Below are 19,804 nucleotides of genomic sequence, written 5' to 3'. Positions count from 1 at the left end.
TTCAACACATGTTTTTACCTGAAATGAAAATAAAGTTCTTAGCATTTTGGGTCTTTTACTTTTTCATGTAAAATCAGGGAATAACGTTCACAATAGTACCACAGCTAGGAACATTTTAGTGTGAGAAGAATTAAGTAATAATTAAAACCATGATCAAGCAACAGTAAAACCCTTAATTCACATTGTCAACTACACAAAACTCCTGTAGCATGTGAGCCGTTCTATCAAACCAAACTTTCTGAATGTGAACAGACAGATAGAAAACATATTCAGCTCGACTTTTTGAGTACAGATTGAACAAAAATGACTATTATGAGCTTAATGACCACGATTCCGAATGACCCGTTCTACCTCGGTGACCCTTGGGCTCACCGTGTCCCGTTTGCGTCAGGTTCGTCCCGCGTCACGACGACGAGCTGGAGCTGGAGGTGGACGACCCTCTGTTTGTGGAGGTCCAGGCCGAGGACTTCTGGTTCGAGGGTCTGAACATGAGGACGGGCGCTCGCGGCGTGTTTCCCGCGTACTACGCCATGGAGATGGCCCGCGACGCCGACGGCGAGAAAGGTGACGCTCTAAAGCACAAACTCATCTGTGTTTAGTGTAATGTGAAGCAGCTCAGCCTCTTCAAAGCTGCTGTTTGAAGACAAAGGCTCTCGAACTTGAAATATGAATCATTTTTGTAAAGTCAATGGGAAAAATTAATGGCAAATTGATGAGTGGTCACTGTTGAGCTCCTTAGATATTTTAAAGTGTTAACTACTGGAGTCAGTTTCATATTATTTTTAATATTATTTAAATTTAAAAACTTTTTAGTATCTTTTATTTTACTAGGCCCGAGTGCCACAAGCTGGCGAGAGGCCTATTAATCTCGTAAGGCCGTGCGAAGCACGGCTGCGAAAGTGCGCACGTAGTGCGCACGAAATCGAGCGCGAAGCGCTCGCCCACTTCCAAACACTCACTAACGCACTCCTTCACTCACACACGCCCTGTGCATACTAATTAGTAGTAGGAAAATGGAACATTACCGTTGTAAACGGGCGAAGCCCGTGCAAAAGTGCGCACTAAACGAGCACTTTACATTGGGATGACGATTGCACTCATTTGCGCAAAGTAGCTCACGAATACGTTCCCCATCTCTTGCATGTTCCGTGCATATAAGCATGTAATGCAAAAATTGAACATTATTACTGTATAGAGGGCCAAAAACACAAAGTGGGCGGAGCCCACTCAAAATTAACGAAAATACCCGTCAGTGACCAGGGACCCACACCATGAGGTAGGAAAGCGCGAGCGCTTTCCGAAAATGTATAGTTTATGATATTTGAAAAATGGGAAACATTGTTTTCGCATCGGAATATTATTCTTTCTTCTTTCTTCTTTCTTCTCGGGACCAACCCCCCTATTTTTCACCCAGTGAACATTGACGAAAAATCACAAAAATTTGCACACCTAAAAATCGTGCCTCTCTACATTCTGGCTATTTCCCTTTTCTAAAATTAAAAAAAATGGCGCGTCAGCGCCCCTAAATGTACCAAAAATGCATTGAGAGATAGGAAATGACCCAAAAAAAATCTGATCGTAGAATCATGAAATTTGGCGCAGAGGTAGATGGTGACAAGAGAAGTAAAAAATATTATTACGGCAACGCCGTCCGCCCAACCAAATGTCGGCCATATTGCTTCAAAAATGGCTTAACATGACTCGGAGTTTTTCCAAATGTCGTACTTTTACGAACTCCTCCCAGGGCGTTGGCCCTAAAAAGCTGAAATTTGGTGAAAATGCTACTGAGGAGTGGGACATAAAAAAAGTTATTCAAATTACATTGATACCTCTCACGGTCTCTGTGCGGCGAAGCCGCAAACTGTAGCTAGAATTTCAGAAATCTCCCAAATTTAACATTTCTGCCGTTTGCGCAGATAAAGTCCGAATTTCGTCAAATTAGAATCAGTTGTTAAACTCTTTGCCCTAAACCTACTTGAAGTGAAAGAAATTAATTTGGCGCCACAGCGCCCCCTACAGATTTTATATGGAGGTTAAATGTTTAGTTTTGCGAAATTTTATGAAATTTGACACACAACTCAATTTTGGCATCCCCATCAAAAAAGTCAATGAGACCCATGTCATAATTATTACGGCTTTGCTGTAGCGATCGAAACCTCCCATGTTATTCCAATGGGGAAATCACCAGAACATGTTTACACTTTATACTTTCATAAACTCCTCCCAGGGCGTTAGCTCTATTAACCTGAAATTTGGTGAGACTCATCTTCAGTGGTGGACCATCAAAAGTTATCCACATTTTTATTCAAAGAGTCACGGTGTCTGTGCGGCAAAGCCTCACATTTTGCCAAGAATTCAAAATAAAATTGCTTTTTGATTTTTGCTATTTATTATTATTATTATTATACACTGACGTTTTTAAATCCTGAGCAACTGATGACAGATAGACTCTTTTGAGGCCCATATATAGGGTAGATTTGAATAATTTCCTCCTAATTATTGTCCGTCAAATAACTAAAAATACCCTTAAGCTACTACAGGGCACTGCTCTATGTAAGAAAGACAAATATTGTGATGATTTTTTTACTTTTTTTGTTCAAACTGAAAGAAAAGAGCGATTAAAAAAAAGAAAAAACACAAGTCAAAAAAGAAAAGAAAACATGTAAACACAAGAGTTTGTGTAGTTATTCCTGGCAGAAAAGGAGGGTCTAAGGACAGGGGATGCTGGGACATTGCCAAGTCCCTATGAACATTGTTTAATCCCCTTTTCACTGTCGCCTCTCGATGCAACTGCTGTTTTTTTTGGCGTTACTAAAATAAATTGAATTTTCCCACACGTCTCTGTAAAGCCGCTTGTGCAGCGCTCTGTTCTGATTGGCTGAAGCTGCAGTAAAGCATTTAAATTACATGGAAACATTTTGCAGAATTCCAGTGTAAGCTGAAAAACCTGATCAAAACGGAAACAATCACTTGTTGGTTTATAACGTTTAAAAATAAATGAAAACATAAACTAGTGGAGTGAGTGATTGTATTTAAAGGTGCCATAACATGCTTTTTTTCACGTTTCGTAGTCTATCCTAAGTGTATAATTGATAATAATAAGGGTTGTGCAACACCCTTAACATAATAGTTATGAAATATCACCCAGACCTTGGACCCCCTCACCAACCCGGAAATGCAGACGGCTTGGTTTGATATTCGCCCCCACCCTTGCGAAGAGCGATCTGGCTCCCCCGCCCAACCCGTGACGTAGTCTCAGAGCGTGTGTGTGCCCCGCCCACCTGTGACGTAGTCTCAGAGCGTGTGTGTGCCCCACAGCTGTCTGCTCGGCTGTGCGCCGCTCCGCGCGAGTGAGTGAGAAAGAGTCTACTTTGAGACTAAATAAATCTGGTGTTTATTCTACAGCGTGCGCAGAACAGATATGTCTATAGATCTATATGTATATATATTTATATATATAAAAGTCTTATGTCCATCGCGCTCTTATTTCCTGGTTTTTCGGTATCGGATAGAACTTCTCTCCGTTTATTTTCCCGGTTGCTGCATCAAGTGCCACATAAACCTTCACCATTGTGATAATAGTAAAGAGTGCGATATCATTAATGAAGTTTTGGGCCTCTTTGAACCGTGTTTTGTCGTAAATCGAAGCAGAAAAACTCCGGGGCTTGTATGGTGAGACATGGGAGCCTGGAGCAGCGCGGAGCCGGGGGGAAGGGGGCGGAAGGGGGAAGGGGGCGGAAGGCGGGAGGGGGAAGGGGGAGGGTGAGGGGGGTGGAGAGGGGGGATGGTGACGCGTGCCTGTGGTTATGACGCGGTCTTGCACCCACCGCCCGTCAGTTTGGAGATTCACGGAAAGGAGATAGTCTGTAATATAACTAAACACTGCGGGAATCAATCAAAAAACACTCTGGGTACATATATGAAGCACAAATAGCAATGTAAGAAGGTTAAAAGCTCTGAAAAGTCGATTTAGCATGTTATGGGACCTTTAATCATGACACTGACAACAAAGGCGACAAAATCGATTTATGACGTTCAAACTTGATTTCTACATTAAGTTTGATCCTTTTCTATATATTTGTCCAGTTTTGAATGTCAATATTTGTTTTCCAAAAAGTATAAAAGGTTTTCATTTGTTTGATTCTGTGGACACTTTCTGTAGAGGTTATTTTTTGTTATATATAGTTTTATAAATACTTGTTCTTAATTTTCTACTAAAAACAGTTCACAAATGCATGACTGAGCCTGTTCAATCTATCCAACTTTATTTGTAGAGCCCTTTACAGCAGTGACAACTGACTCAAAGTAGATTCAAGACATATTATGCATGTATTTTGGAGTAAAAGTCTTTCACTCTTTCTTCTTCTCCTCCTCCGTCAGTGAAGAGCAGCGAGTGGATGGACCAATACAGACTCAAGTTCCTGGGTTCAGTCCAGGTGCCCTACCACAAAGGCAACGACGTGCTCTGCGCTGCTATGCAAAAGGTATTTCACGTCGCCATTATTCTTATTCTTATTCTTACACACTGGAGGTTTGGGCTGGTTCCACACAACTGCGACGGCGAGATTGGCTTTTCTCTCACTTCTGACCTCAGACTGTTCCTGCTGAATTCACTCGAAGGCAAACGTAGGCTGGAGGTCGAGCGACACGGGGTTTTTCATGGTCAACGCCAACATTTTGCTGTGCTCTGTTCTGATTGGCTGAAGTCAAAGTCCCATGTACCACCTTTAATCAGGTTTTTGGGGGTTAAACGAAGCCAAGATCCCCGTCTTTCTGTGCTTCTCCTTCCCTGGTGCTTCTGCGTAATCGCATGAACATATTAGTAGTGTGGTTTCTCAAAGGTGTGAGTTTGAGGTGGTTGGAGAGAAAAGAAGAAGAACTCGTTGACACTAGCGTCTGTATTTTAAAATAAGTTTTAATACAGAAACAACATCAGTGCTCAGACAAGACTCCTCGATTCTAGTTGTACACCAGCTTTTATAGTTAGTACACAAAAGGTAGCCCCTCCAGTTGCTTGCCCTTTGACCTCTTTGAGTGTGTGGGGCATTAAACATTAAAGTCCATGTGACACATCAGACTACGCTTTTCAATAAAACAAAGGGAATGTGATTATATTTAAGATTTGACCAAACATTTTGCCTGTTTTTCTCCAATTTGGCAATTTTGGTGAGGTTTATAATGTCACTTCCTGGTTTGACATGCTCAGCAGATTGTAAAATTCGCCTTGTCGCATCGAGCTTGATTATTTCTACAGCGCAAAGTAATCATTTAATCCGACATGAGAATCATCAGAAGGAAACAGACGGTCAGATTTAACCGTAACAAACCTCCGATCCACGTTTTTACGGTGATCATCGCAAATTTACCCGCTCACAGTTTGTCCCGTTGGTGAAGTGAGCGTCCCCCGATGGTCTCCGAGTTCACGGGTGGGATTTTTGTTGCAGATCGCCACGAACAGACGAATGATAGTGAAGTACAACCCGCCCTCCTCTTGTCTTTTGGAGATCAGCCTCAAAGGAGTCAAGCTCTTGGTTCAGGAGGATTACTACGCCTGCGATCGGGTAATTTAGTCAACAACAACAACAAAACATGTCCTCTTCGAAAAACATGGTGTAGAGTGTTTTCATTCTTTTCACATTTGTTTCCGCAGAGTAACGAGTGCAACCATTTCTTCCAACTAAAGAACGTGTCTTTTTGCGGATATCACCCCAAGAACAGCAAGTAAGTGTGTTTTTAATGAATTATAGAAAACTCTTTTACTCTTATTATTCATTTTATTCTCATTTATTTATTTTTATCTATTTTTGATGTATTTATTTATTTTATTGTTATTTAATGATTTATTTATTTTTATCTATTTTTTATGTATTTATTTTATTCTTATTTATTTTTATCTATTTTTCATTTATTTAGTATTATTAATATTATTATCATCATTATTATTATTATCATTATTTGCACACAACTATTAAATACAAAATACGGATGCAGAATATTGTAGGTGATGATTGTGAAGAAATGTTTTAATTAAAAAAAACAATAATAATCCATTTTCAGGTCATGTTCACACAGATTTTAAATGAGGTATAAACAGCCACCACTATCTATATATTTTATACGATCATGTTTGTATTTTTTATGTTATCAAATGAACAGATTTGCGATTTTTAAGAGAAATAACATTGCAATCTGCATTTCCAACAGTGCTTTGGAAAAAAAACGAGAGAAAGGTTGTGACAGAATCATCCCTTTCCCGTATCGTTGGTTTATATTTCTGAAACACAAAGTCAGATGTCGGCCGCCGCTCGGGACGTCCTCCTCCGCCTCCGCCGCTCGGGACGTCCTCCTCCGCCTCCGCCGCTCGGTTCATAACAGCGTCTGGTTTTCTCCTGCAGGTATTTTGGGTTCATCACGAAGCACCCGGCCGATCAGAGGTTCGCCTGTCACGTCTTTGTGTCGGAAAACTCCACCAAACCCATCGCCGAGTCTGTGGGGTGAGTCCTCCTCCACTGCAGCACTAGGAGCCTCTGCCTCCCTCTTTACCTCCTCCTCCTCCTTTCTCTTCCTCTCTCAATCTCTTTCACTCTCTCTTTGTCTCTCTCCTCTCTTTCTCTTTCCCTCCTCCTCTCTCTTCCTCTCTTCCTCACTCTCGCTCCCTCTCTCTCATTCTCTTCTTCTCCCTAACTCTCCCTCTTCCTCTCTCTCACCCGCTCTCTCTCTCTCTCTCTCTCTCTCTCTCTCTTCTCCAGGAAAGCGTTCCAGTTGTTTTACAAAGAGTTTGTGGAGTTTTCTTGCCCGCCTCTCTTTTCTTCTCTCTTTCCCTCTCATTCTTCCTCCTCTTCTCTTCCTCTCCCTCACTCTTCCTCCCTCTCACTCCCCCTCTCTCTCTCTCTTCCAGGAAACCGTTCCAGTTGTATTACAAAGAATTCTCTTGCCCGCCTCCTTTCTCTTCCTCTCTCTTTCCCTCTCATTCTCCCTCCTCTTCTTCTCCTCTCCCTCACGCTTCCTCTTCCTCCCTCTCACTCCCCCTCTCTCTCTCTCTTCCAGGAAAGCGTTCCAGTTGTATTACAAAGAATTTGTGGAGTTCTCTTGCCCGCCGGAGGACATTTACCTGGAATGACCGCGGCCCTCCTCCCCCTGCTGTACAGCCGCTGTAACAAACCCTGAAGATGCATGGGCACAAACGACAAATCTAATCAAATCTATTACAATTAATCACACGTTTAATGAACGATGGAAAAATGAGCCAAATGAAGAGAGATGACGTGCAAATGAGGGGCATGGAGCACTGCACTGCAAAAGGATAAATACCTATACAAATGATGTGGACTTCATTTGGGATTAGATTAAGGCAAAAGATATATATTATTAAAGGTGTGCTAGGTAACTTTTCTGAATACAGATCGCACAGTTACATAGAGCACCTTAAAGTATGAACTATACAATAAAGTTTTATATAATTTATTAATACAAAGTCATGTTGGTTGATGGCATTTCCTTATGTTTCTGGAATAAGAATACCACACTCAAAATCTGACAAAAATGACAAAATGCATTATTTTTCATACATATCTGCTGAAAATTTACATAATCGCATCCTACAAACAAATCTATCCAATTCTTATGCTAAATTGACTTTTTTGAGCTTTTAACCCTGTTCTAACGTTGTTCCCTCGTCAAAAACATCCCTGGAATAGCAGTTCGCTTCATTCGCGCTAGTTTCATCAATTCTGTTTACAAGGTCGTCGTCTAATTAAAAAAGCACTCCGTTTCAATGTTCTCAGATTTGTGGCATCAGAGGTAGAGATCTGATCTGAGTCTACTGCTCTGGGCTGTTTTTAAGTCCATAAAGCGTCGACTCGTTCTGAGCTGCCGTCAAAGTCAAATACGGCATAATGTGTGTCGTTTCGTTCCATATAGATATTTATATTTTGCAGTGTGGCCGCTGAAAGCACAATGACACGACAAGAGCTAGTTAGCATTAGCATCAGCAGGAAGAACAAGCCTTAGTAATAATACATATACAGTGTGTGTATGTCACAAACACATTTCAAACTGACGCTGTAGACCTTCCATCGTGTGGCGTTAAATGCATTTAGACATTTAAATATCAGATCATGTAGTTTCTAACACTGACGGTAAAAAGAAGTGGACCAGGACAGTGTTTTGACAAAATTATTATTATTTTTCAGTCGTGTTGACCATTTTTAATGATTTTATTCAGATTTATTTATTTTTGGGACAGACTTTTTTCTTTTCTTTTTTACGTCATTCAACAAATTTCAATATGTCTCTCATTTTAATTCAATTTATCTTTCCTTATCTAAATTGCATTTCTCAAGGACAATTTCAATGGCTTGAAACCAGTAAAAAAAAAAGGAATACTATCACATATTAAAGGAATTGTACCTTTTATCCCCCCCCAAAAAAGCCAAGACTGTAAAGGCAGCCGATATTGCAGTTTAATTTAACACTGTGAGAACCATTTGGAGTTAGAGACCGTCTTTGGTTCAACATCAGAGCGAGTGACAGGACAGTTTATTCTGAAACATGATCTTCAATTGTGGTTCAAAATTGGGTATATTTAAAACTAATTATAATTTGACCAATTGAGAGATAATATTCTGAATGTGTCATTTTTACTAGTGCAGATGCTCCTTTAATAAACCAACCAGAAAATAAAAAAGTGTCTACAGCTGGGATTTTAAACAATATTTTCTATAAGCCACATTTTCTGAAGGTTCTTGACTGTGCTTCGATTTCCCTGTCGACAAAAGCTTGAATTCAGTCACATAATTGCTTGTGAATACCATTTTGGGATCTAATTATTCAAACAAACAGCCATTAAATCATAAGATAGATTAGACCCACCGACAATAACGACTCGGTAAACAAAATTGTGGTGTTTTGAGACCACAAATCACCGGCCTGCCTCGGTCCACTGCCTTTTACCGTTTGTGTTTCCACAGCAGATACGTAACAAAACAGTATATTATAGATAATAGATTGATGGCGTGCCGGTGCCGCAGACGGAGGAACGACCAAACTGTTCCATGTGCGAGGTTGACATTGATGAGCTTTTAAAACTGATTTCATTATTCGTTCATCGCTGCCAAGAGTCTGATCTCGTATCGTCCTGTGTTTGAGGCTCGAGTGCTCAGGAAAACGTGCGTGAATTCAAACTCCTGGTCTCGCGCAAACGTTTACAGATGTTGCAGAGGCATTTAAACAACAGTAAAAGACTACAAGAATCCCAAGTCCGACTTGTGGACAACTTGTATAGCCACCTGATGACGTCACAAGGTGGAACCAAGCATTTTGATCTCTGGAGTGCGACTCGCGTGACTAAATGTGAAGGATTCATACTCAAACGCGATGAGCGACGCTATTCCGCGGCCGTAAAAAGGTGCTTGTTTCCGCGAGAGTGCCATCGCTCTGCATCGGAACGTTCCGGGGCGTGGCATTAAACTCGTTCGTCTGGCCTCTGTTCAGCAGCGGTTCTTTTTATCGCTCAAACACGCGGTGGAAAAAAAAAACGTTTTCACCGGTGTCGTCTCTCCGCAGACGTGACCTGTAACCTGGCACGGTAACGTTGCCATATGCCATACTGCGGAACATTCCAGTTGTTTTACGTTACAGTGGGAACACATGACAGGATTAAAACTGCTTTTTGTTTTTGTTTCACCGTTTGTTCTGCATTTTTTTTCTCATTATAAAATACCACAGTGTTTGTACTCTGAATATGACATGAACTGTACCAGAATACTTTTACTCTAAATTGGTATTCAGAAAAAGTATTGTCAGCTCATGTATTGGGTTACAGACATACATGTGTAAAAAGTTATACAGTGCATATTTAAGAGTCATCATGGGCTGTAGTTTCACTGAAACTCGATGCGAGTGGAAGGAGGGAAATGAGGTGGTTTTCAAACACGGACAGAGCTGTTTGAACACATTTGAATAGATCAGACAGAAGGAAGTCCAACACAGAAAATGTTCTATGTTCAAAGCCTGAATTATATGTTTTAATCATAAAGCACTTGTGAAATGGAGGACAAAAATTATATATAATATCCTTAACTTGTTAATGAATTGGCTAAGTCAGAACAGTGCTGAGTGTGATTGAGATCTGTTTCTTGTGACTCAACAACAACGGCCGAACCATTTAAAGCTCTCCAGCTTTTTGCATTATTCAAAATAATACCAAGAAATCATCAAGTCATGAATAGGTGAAATCCTGTCTATGTAAATGTATGATTCAAAGCCACAATTTGTTTGTGTGGTAAAAAAGCACGAGCCACAAGCAGCTTTGGAAAGCGAAGCAGCAAAAACTAAAACTGATTTTGAAATCTCCCATTCAGAACAGGACTAAACAAGACCATGTCCACTACAGCAGTCCTGTCCCAGCTCTGGAGATGGTCCCTGGGTCCTGCAGGTTTAACCCCAGAGATGGTCCCCGGGTCCTGCAGATATGACCCCAGAGATGGTCCCTGGGTCCTGCAGGTTTGACCCCAGAGATGGTCCCTGGGTCCTGCAGGTTTAACCCCAGAGATGGTCCCTGGGTCCTGCAGGTTTAACCCCAGAGATGGTCCCCGGGTCCTGCAGATATGACCCCAGAGATGGTCCCTGGGTCCTGCAGGTTTAACCCCAGAGATGGTCCCTGGGTCCTGCAGGTTTAACCCCAGAGATGGTCCCTGGGTCCTGCAGGTTTAACCCCAGAGATGGTCCCCGGGTCCTGCAGATATGACCCCAGAGATGGTCCCTGGGTCCTGCAGGTTTGACCCCAGAGATGGTCCCTGGGTCCTGCAGGTTTAACCCCAGAGATGGTCCCTGGGTCCTGCAGGTTTAACCCCAGAGATGGTCCCCGGGTCGTACATGTGCATGTGGAAAAAAATCAGCTTTGGTACGTCATCACAATCAACACTCATTCTAAGCTTCCTGTTGGCTGAAGGTCGGGGCCTCAAAACAACATGGATGTAAATTAGGCCAGGCAAGGAAAGTTATTTGCAGAGCACAGTTCGTACAAAGTGATTCACACCATGAAAAGTGCATTCAAATTACAAAGACATGACTGAAATCACAAAACAGATAAAGAGGGCAAATAGGATCCTCTCACTCATATGCACAGCTAAAAAAAAACTATTTTATTAGCTGTTTTTACGCAGCAGAATCATAGAATCATTAAATCTCCCTCGCAATGTCGTTATCTGGTGATATTCAGGTTAACGCTTCAGCACTAATGAAGTGATACAACAAATGATATGATTTACAGGTAAAAATGGCATTACGAAACCCAAAATATTTCAAAGTTTAGTTCAAAGTTTTTATGAATGCAACATTTAAGCCCAGGGGCAGAACAGACGTCAGACTTGATTTTTTTTATAACTTCAATGTTTTTGCTAACACTTAATTTGTAATTTTTTTTGTCGTTTGTAAATTGATTGGCTCCCAGTATCTCTAAAGCCATCGTTATTGAACCAAGAACAAAACTATTCAGGTGAGGGGAAATATACAGAGAGTGTACAGAGCTGCCATATAAATAAGATTTAATATAATTATAAATATGTGACATTGTATGGATTGAAATGTAGAATGTGCAATTTTTACTTTGATCTTTCTTTTTTGTGAGTGTGTGTGACTCTTTATTTAAAAAGTCTAACTCTGATGTTTGTGTCCTGTCTTTCTTTGATGGTTCAGAATATTAAATCACCTTTTCTCTATCAAATAAAGATATATACAACAATAAAGACAACTAATTTAATTACAACCATTAAAGTAACGATTCATTGAACTAAAATGCAGGTAAGATCCATCCATCTTCTTCCACTTATCCGGGCCCGGGTCATGGGGGCAGCAATCTATGCTTTAGATTCCGCCTGGATTTTCTTTGTTAAATATGAATGAGTTTGCGGACGACACAGCCCTCATCAGGCTCATCTCGGAGGGGATGAGTCTGTCTACAGGAGGAAGGTGGACCGGCTGGTGTCCTGGTGCAGCAGTAACAACCTGGAGTTCAATGCCCAGAAGACAGTGGAGATGATCGTGGACTTCAGGAAAGTCACAGCCCCCCAGCCCCCCTCACAATCACAGACTCCCCCATCACCACCGTGGACTCCCTCCGCTTCCTCGGCACCACCATCATCCAGGACCTCAAGTGGGGGCTCACCATCAGCTCCCTCATCAAGAAGGCCCAGCAGAGGATGTACTTCCTGCGGCAGCTGAGGAAAGCCAAGCTGCCAGTGCAGATGATGTTGCAGTTCTACAGGGCCATCATTGAGTCCATCCTCATCTCCTCCATCACCGTGTGGTACGCTGGAGCCACAGCCAGGGACAATCAGAGACTACAGCGCATTGTGCGCTCTGCTGAGAAGGTGATTGGCTACAGACTTCCATCTCTGCAGGACCTGTATGTCTCCAGGGCTCTGGGGCGAGCAGGTCGGATCACAACTGACCCTTCTCACCTTAGACATGGACTATTTGAGCCACTCCCCTCAAACAGGAGGCCACTCCCCTCAGGCAGAACCTCCCGCCATAAGAACAGTTTCTTTCCCTCTGCTGTTGGACTCATGAACACTTCATAAACACTGTCGCTTTAACTATAACTGAATCACTCACTGCACTGTTCACTTTCTACACTACATATGTAAACTCAACTGTAAATTTGGGCACATATTAAGCCTATTTTTTATATTTATGTTTATTCTATTCTTTTTTTTTTTTTTTTAACTCATTTAAGCGTATTGTTATTTTTTATCCCATAGCAGATTTAAATTGTTTATCTTTGTTCCTATGTTTGTGAAATCTGTTCATTGACAATGGCAATAAATCCTTTCTGATTCTGGTGTTAGAGGATGGTCTGATTGACACATTTATTGGGTTTTGACAATTCTCTTTTTGAGAAAAAAGATGAGTTTTAGGGACTTGTATTAAAGCAAATATGTCCAGGCGGAATCCATATTAAAGTCTTGGTGATTTTTCTTTTTTTTAGGTTGATGTTTTAGTTGTGGGTTTGGAGCACAAACTAATACTGATTCTCCCTAGAATGATCGATTTGACTGGAAATAAGTGGGTTACAGCTTTATTTTTATGTACAGCAATTCAAGAGTTCCCTTGAGATGTGGCAAAAATGAATACATATAGTAAAATTCCAGCGTCCCTCTGGTATGTCCTAAGCGTGAGGGGTTGGTTCAAATATAAACTTCATTTTCACAACATTTTAACCACCTGCTATACTTTTATTTCTTATTTATAAGCTGGCAATACACGTTTATGAATGAGGTCGTCCATTCTATGCTCTATTTCTGCTGTTTGACTTGTGTTGAGCTGGTGTATGTACAATAGAAGGGTTTGTTTTCAGATATGTGTTTCTGGATTAGGTTTTGAATTCCAAGAAACACAGAACAATCAACTTGATCACACAAAGGCAACATGGGCTGGATTTGAGCTGCCAACCTTCAGTTATAACAGCTCCATTGTTAAATCAAATGAATCTGTTTGTGTATGCAGATGACCTCTGAACGTTGCCATAGTGACAGAAAAGTTGGACATAGAGTGGTACCATCTCTTCCTTTGGGGAGATGTACCATATCTGCATACATAACAGAGGCTTCATGCGAATAAACTTTTCCATCAAATTACTGCTTTTGGATTAGAATTAACTCTAGGAGGCATTTTCTCTCCCAAGACAAAAGCTAAATCTCAGTTGAAGACTATGCAGTTTTCGAAAACAGCCATCTGATTGCAGTCTTTATCCACAAGATGAATATACTGTACATAATGTTAATGTTGTTCTGTATGTTCATTCAACTGTTTTATGACTCGTCTTTTTTATTTATAACGATGTGGCCTGATGCTCAAGCAATGGCTGCATTGGATACATTACAGATCCAGACCTCATCTCTCTCATCAGTCCTTCCACATATAAGGAAGTGTCAGACACAAATTTCAAATAAATCCCCACTGTCATTTCACATTCACCCAAAATCCTCGTCTTAGTCCCCGTAAAGACTGACTCCGTTCTCGTGCCATCCGGAGCAGCAGCATCCCATCGAGCACTCAGGTCCGGGTACAGTGGCACAAGCCCATCTTGAGGACATACTCTAGGTTGTGCAAAAGAAATAAAGGTGAATTAATAAAGAAACAACGCTCCGAGGCTTCAATTCAATATTTCATTTTCTTAATTTATTGTATTTTTTAAATTTTGGGATCTCATTGAAAAGCGGGAACTCACTTCTTTCATTGCCCGGATATGAGGCCATGACAAAGATCTCTCACAGGAGGTGCTTTTGAATGCCACAGTTATCAGTCATTGGATCAAACACCAGCACCATATATGGACTTGCACCATCCCACTTGCCAAATACAGCCCCTTGACTCCCCCTGGAAAAGACTCACTGTTAACACTATCTCCGGGGGCAAAATATGGCCCTTAGTCATTTTAAATATATGTCCATCCACACAAACCCTTATAATTGGGCTCTTGAGCGCAGTCATGAACATGCCAGACCAATAGTTGGCAGTCTTTGCCTAAAAGTTAGACCCAATCTATTCAATGAGAGCAAGCCTTTTCTTGTCGTCACTTCCGCAAAACATGACGATTTTGCGAGTGGCATGCCTTCGACGTGGCGGGTTATTTGGTGTAATATAGCCAACTTGTAAACCTGTGCTCCGCAACAAGAAGCAACAAAAAACATTTGTACAAAGAAAAGTAACACTTCTCAAAGGATCCATGTTGTTCACTGTCAGACATACATAAGCTTCACATATTATGTGACGTGTATTCATTGATTGTCGCAGATAGTGATGTTTGGGAACTTAGAACGCCGGTTACCCATGTCCACACTAAAACACAAAACCGGAGTTAACCAAAATGGGCAGGTGAAGAGCATTGTGACGAGCGTCCAGGCAGGTGAAGAGCGTCCAGGCAGGTGAAGAGCGTGCAGGCAGGTGAAGAGCGTGCAGGCAGGTGAAGAGCGTGCAGGCAGGTGAAGAGCGTGCAGGCAGGTGAAGAGCGTGCAGGCAGGTGAAGAGCGTGCAGGCAGGTGAAGAGCGTGCAGGCAGGTGAAGAGCGTGCAGGCAGGTGAAGAGCGTACAGGCAGGTGAAGAGCGTGCAGGCAGGTGAAGAGCGTGCAGGCAGGTGAAGAGCGTGCAGGCAGGTGAAGAGCGTGCAGGTGAAGAGCGTACAGGCAGGTGAAGAGCGTGCAGGCAGGTGAAGAGCGTGCAGGCAGGTGAAGAGCGTACAGGCAGGTGAAGAGCGTACAGGCAGGTGAAGAGCGTACAGGCAGGTGAAGAGCGTACAGGCAGGTGAAGAGCGTACAGGCAGGGGCAGGTGAAGAGCGTACAGGCAGGTGAAGAGCGTACAGGCAGGTGAAGAGCGTGCAGGCAGGTGAAGAGCGTGCAGGCAGGTGAAGAGCGTACAGGCAGGTGAAGAGCGTACAGGCAGGTGAAGAGCGTACAGGCAGGTGAAGAGCATACAGGCAGGGGCAGGTGAAGAGCGTACAGGCAGGTGAAGAGCGTACAGGCAGGGGCAGGTGAAGAGCGTACAGGCAGGTGAAGAGCGTACAGGCAGGTGAAGAGCGTACAGGCAGGTGAAGAGCGTACAGGCAGGTGAAGAGCGTACAGGCAGGTGAAGATCGTACAGGCAGGTGAAGAGCGTGCAGGCAGGTGAAGAGCGTGCAGGCAGGTGAAGAGCGTATAGGCAGGTGAAGAGCGTACAGGCAGGTGAAGAGCGTGCAGGCAGGTGAAGAGCGTGCAGGCAGGTGAAGAGCGTACAGGCAGGTGAAGAGCGTACAGGCAGGTGAAGAGCGTACAGGCAGGTGAAGAGCGTGCAGGCAGGTGAAGAGAGTACAGGCAGGTGAAGAGCGTACAGGAAGGTGAAGAGCGTGCAGGCAGGTGAAGAGCGTGCAGGCAGGTGAAGAGCGTGCAGGCAGGTGAAGAGCGTACAGGCAGGTGAAGAGCGTACAGGCAGGTGAAGAGCGTGCAGGCAGGTGAAGAGCGTACAGGCAGGTGAAGAGCGTGCAGGCAGGTGAAGAGCGTACAGGCAGGTGAAGAGCGTGCAGGCAGGTGAAGAGCGTGCAGGCAGGTGAAGAGCGTACAGGCAGGTGAAGAGCGTACAGGCAGGTGAAGAGCGTGCAGGCAGGTGAAGAGCGTGCAGGCAGGTGAAGAGCGTACAGGCAGGTGAAGAGCGTGCAGGCAGGTGAAGAGCGTGCAGGCAGGTGAAGAGCGTACAGGCAGGTGAAGAGCGTGCAGGCAGGTGAAGAGCGTGCAGGCAGGTGAAGAGCGTACAGGCAGGTGAAGAGAGTACAGGCAGGTGAAGAGCGTACAGGCAGGTGAAGAGCGTGCAGGCAGGTGAAGAGCGTGCAGGCAGGTGAAGAGCGTGCAGGCAGGTGAAGAGCGTACAGGCAGGTGAAGAGCGTACAGGCAGGTGAAGAGCGTGCAGGCAGGTGAAGAGCGTGCAGGCAGGTGAAGAGCGTACAGGCAGGTGAAGAGCGTACAGGCAGGTGAAGAGCGTACAGGCAGGTGAAGAGCGTGCAGGCAGGTGAAGAGCGTACAGGCAGGTGAAGAGCGTGCAGGCAGGTGAAGAGCGTGCAGGCAGGTGAAGAGCGTACAGGCAGGTGAAGATCGTACAGGCAGGTGAAGAGCGTACAGGCAGGTGAAGAGCGTGCAGGCAGGTGAAGAGCGTGCAGGCAGGTGAAGAGCGTACAGGCAGGTGAAGATCGTACAGGCAGGTGAAGAGCGTGCAGGCAGGTGAAGAGCGTGCAGGCAGGTGAAGAGCGTACAGGCAGGTGAAGAGCGTACAGGCAGGTGAAGAGCGTGCAGGCAGGTGAAGAGCGTGCAAGCAGGTGAAGAGCGTGCAGGCAGGTGAAGAGCGTACAGGCAGGTGAAGAGCGTGCAGGCAGGTGAAGAGCGTGCAGGCAGGTGAAGAGCGTACAGGCAGGTGAAGATCGTACAGGCAGGTGAAGAGCGTACAGGCAGGTGAAGAGCGTGCAGGCAGGTGAAGAGCGTGCAGGCAGGTGAAGAGCGTACAGGCAGGTGAAGAGAGTACAGGCAGGTGAAGAGCGTACAGGCAGGTGAAGAGCGTGCAGGCAGGTGAAGAGCGTGCAGGCAGTTGAAGAGCGTGCAGGCAGGTGAAGAGCGTACAGGCAGGTGAAGAGCGTACAGGCAGGTGAAGAGCGTGCAGGCAGGTGAAGAGCGTGCAGGCAGGTGAAGAGCGTACAGGCAGGTGAAGAGCGTACAGGCAGGTGAAGAGCGTACAGGCAGGTGAAGAGCGTGCAGGCAGGTGAAGAGCGTACAGGCAGGTGAAGAGCGTACAGGCAGGTGAAGAGCGTGCAGGCAGGTGAAGAGCGTGCAGGCAGGTGAAGAGCGTACAGGCAGGTGAAGATCGTACAGGCAGGTGAAGAGCGTACAGGCAGGTGAAGAGCGTGCAGGCAGGTGAAGAGCGTGCAGGCAGGTGAAGAGCGTACAGGCAGGTGAAGAGCGTACAGGCAGGTGAAGAGCGTGCAGGCAGGTGAAGAGCGTGCAAGCAGGTGAAGAGCGTGCAGGCAGGTGAAGAGCGTACAGGCAGGTGAAGAGCGTGCAGGCAGGTGAAGAGCGTGCAGGCAGGTGAAGAGCGTGCAGGCAGGTGAAGAGCGTACAGGCAGGTGAAGAGCGTACAGGCAGGTGAAGAGCGTGCAGGCAGGTGAAGAGCGTACAGGCAGGTGAAGAGCGTACAGGCAGGTGAAGAGCGTGCAGGCAGGTGAAGAGCGTACAGGCAGGTGAAGAGCGTGCAGGCAGGTGAAGAGCGTACAGGCAGGTGAAGAGCGTGCAGGCAGGTGAAGAGCGTACAGGCAGGTGAAGAGCGTGCAGGCAGGTGAAGAGCGTGCAGGCAGGTGAAGAGCGTACAGGCAGGTGAAGAGCGTACAGGCAGGTGAAGAGCGTGCAGGCAGGTGAAGAGCGTGCAGGCAGGTGAAGAGCGTGCAGGCAGGTGAAGAGCGTGCAGGCAGGTGAAGAGCGTGCAGGCAGGTGAAGAGCGTGCAGGCAGGTGAAGAGCGTACAGGCAGGTGAAGAGCGTACAGGCAGGTGAAGAGCGTGCAGGCAGGTGAAGAGCGTGCAGGCAGGTGAAGAGCGTACAGGCAGGTGAAGAGCGTGCAGGCAGGTGAAGAGCGTGCAGGCAGGTGAAGAGCGTACAGGCAGGTGAAGAGAGTACAGGCAGGTGAAGAGCGTACAGGCAGGTGAAGAGCGTGCAGGCAGGTGAAGAGCGTGCAGGCAGGTGAAGAGCGTGCAGGCAGGTGAAGAGCGTACAGGCAGGTGAAGAGCGTACAGGCAGGTGAAGAGCGTGCAGGCAGGTGAAGAGCGTGCAGGCAGGTGAAGAGCGTACAGGCAGGTGAAGAGCGTACAGGCAGGTGAAGAGCGTACAGGCAGGTGAAGAGCGTGCAGGCAGGTGAAGAGCGTACAGGCAGGTGAAGAGCGTGCAGGCAGGTGAAGAGCGTGCAGGCAGGTGAAGAGCGTACAGGCAGGTGAAGATCGTACAGGCAGGTGAAGAGCGTACAGGCAGGTGAAGAGCGTGCAGGCAGGTGAAGAGCGTGCAGGCAGGTGAAGAGCGTACAGGCAGGTGAAGATCGTACAGGCAGGTGAAGAGCGTACAGGCAGGTGAAGAGCGTACAGGCAGGTGAAGAGCGTGCAGGCAGGTGAAGAGCGTGCAGGCAGGTGAAGAGCGTGCAGGCAGGTGAAGAGCGTACAGGCAGGTGAAGAGCGTACAGGCAGGTGAAGAGCGTGCAGGCAGGTGAAGAGCGTGCAGGCAGGTGAAGAGCGTACAGGCAGGTGAAGAGCGTACAGGCAGGTGAAGAGCGTACAGGCAGGTGAAGAGCGTGCAGGCAGGTGAAGAGCGTACAGGCAGGTGAAGAGCGTACAGGCAGGTGAAGAGCGTGCAGGCAGGTGAAGAGCGTGCAGGCAGGTGAAGAGCGTACAGGCAGGTGAAGATCGTACAGGCAGGTGAAGAGCGTACAGGCAGGTGAAGAGCGTGCAGGCAGGTGAAGAGCGTGCAGGCAGGTGAAGAGAGTACAGGCAGGTGAAGAGCGTGCAGGCAGGTGAAGAGCGTGCAGGCAGGTGAAGAGCGTGCAGGCAGGTGAAGAGCGTGCAGGCAGGTGAAGAGCGTGCAGGCAGGTGAAGAGCGTGCAGGCAGGTGAAGAGCGTGCAGGCAGGTGAAGAGCGTCCAGGCAGGTGAAGAGCGTGCAGGCAGGTGAAGAGCGTGCAGGCAGGTGAAGAGCGTACAGGCAGGTGAAGAGCGTGCAGGCAGGTGAAGAGCGTACAGGCAGGTGAAGAGCGTGCAGGCAGGTGAAGAGCGTGCAGGCAGGTGAAGAGCGTGCAGGCAGGTGAAGAGCGTGCAGGCAGGTGAAGAGCGTACAGGCAGGTGAAGAGCGTACAGGCAGGTGAAGAGCGTGCAGGCAGGTGAAGAGCGTACAGGCAGGTGAAGAGCGTGCAGGCAGGTGAAGAGCGTACAGGCAGGTGAAGAGCGTGCAGGCAGGTGAAGAGCGTACAGGCAGGTGAAGAGCGTGCAGGCAGGTGAAGAGCGTGCAGGCAGGTGAAGAGCGTACAGGCAGGTGAAGAGCGTACAGGCAGGTGAAGAGCGTGCAGGCAGGTGAAGAGCGTACAGGCAGGTGAAGAGCGTGCAGGCAGGTGAAGAGCGTGCAGGCAGGTGAAGAGCGTGCAGGCAGGTGAAGAGCGTGCAGGCAGGTGAAGAGCGTACAGGCAGGTGAAGAGCGTACAGGCAGGTGAAGAGCGTGCAGGCAGGTGAAGAGCGTGCAGGCAGGTGAAGAGCGTGCAGGCA

At 46.0% G+C, this 19,804-nt stretch overlaps 1 protein-coding gene across 1 annotated transcript in view; it reads left to right on the top strand.

The window, feature by feature from the left end:
* Positions 1–7,308, top strand: part of mapk8ip1b (mitogen-activated protein kinase 8 interacting protein 1b) — an 89,020-nt gene extending 81,712 nt beyond the window's left edge. Inside the window, exons 7-12 of the mRNA XM_072465257.1 lie at positions 392–564; positions 4,381–4,484; positions 5,445–5,561; positions 5,651–5,721; positions 6,396–6,494; positions 7,048–7,308. Of these exons, the coding sequence (XP_072321358.1) occupies positions 392–564; positions 4,381–4,484; positions 5,445–5,561; positions 5,651–5,721; positions 6,396–6,494; positions 7,048–7,120 (637 nt within the window). The 3' untranslated portion in view covers positions 7,121–7,308. The remainder of the gene's footprint in view (positions 1–391; positions 565–4,380; positions 4,485–5,444; positions 5,562–5,650; positions 5,722–6,395; positions 6,495–7,047) is intronic.
* Positions 7,309–19,804: the final 12,496 nt, after the last annotated feature.

This window comes from Eucyclogobius newberryi, unplaced genomic scaffold, assembly GCF_026437365.1.
Source record: "Eucyclogobius newberryi isolate DKJ021-1_F unplaced genomic scaffold, fEucNew1.0.hap1 SCAF_5, whole genome shotgun sequence".
NCBI classification, from domain to species: domain Eukaryota; kingdom Metazoa; phylum Chordata; class Actinopteri; order Gobiiformes; family Gobiidae; genus Eucyclogobius; species Eucyclogobius newberryi.
The sequence above is the reverse complement of the archived record's forward strand: the minus strand, read 5'-3'. Positions and strand labels throughout refer to the sequence as shown.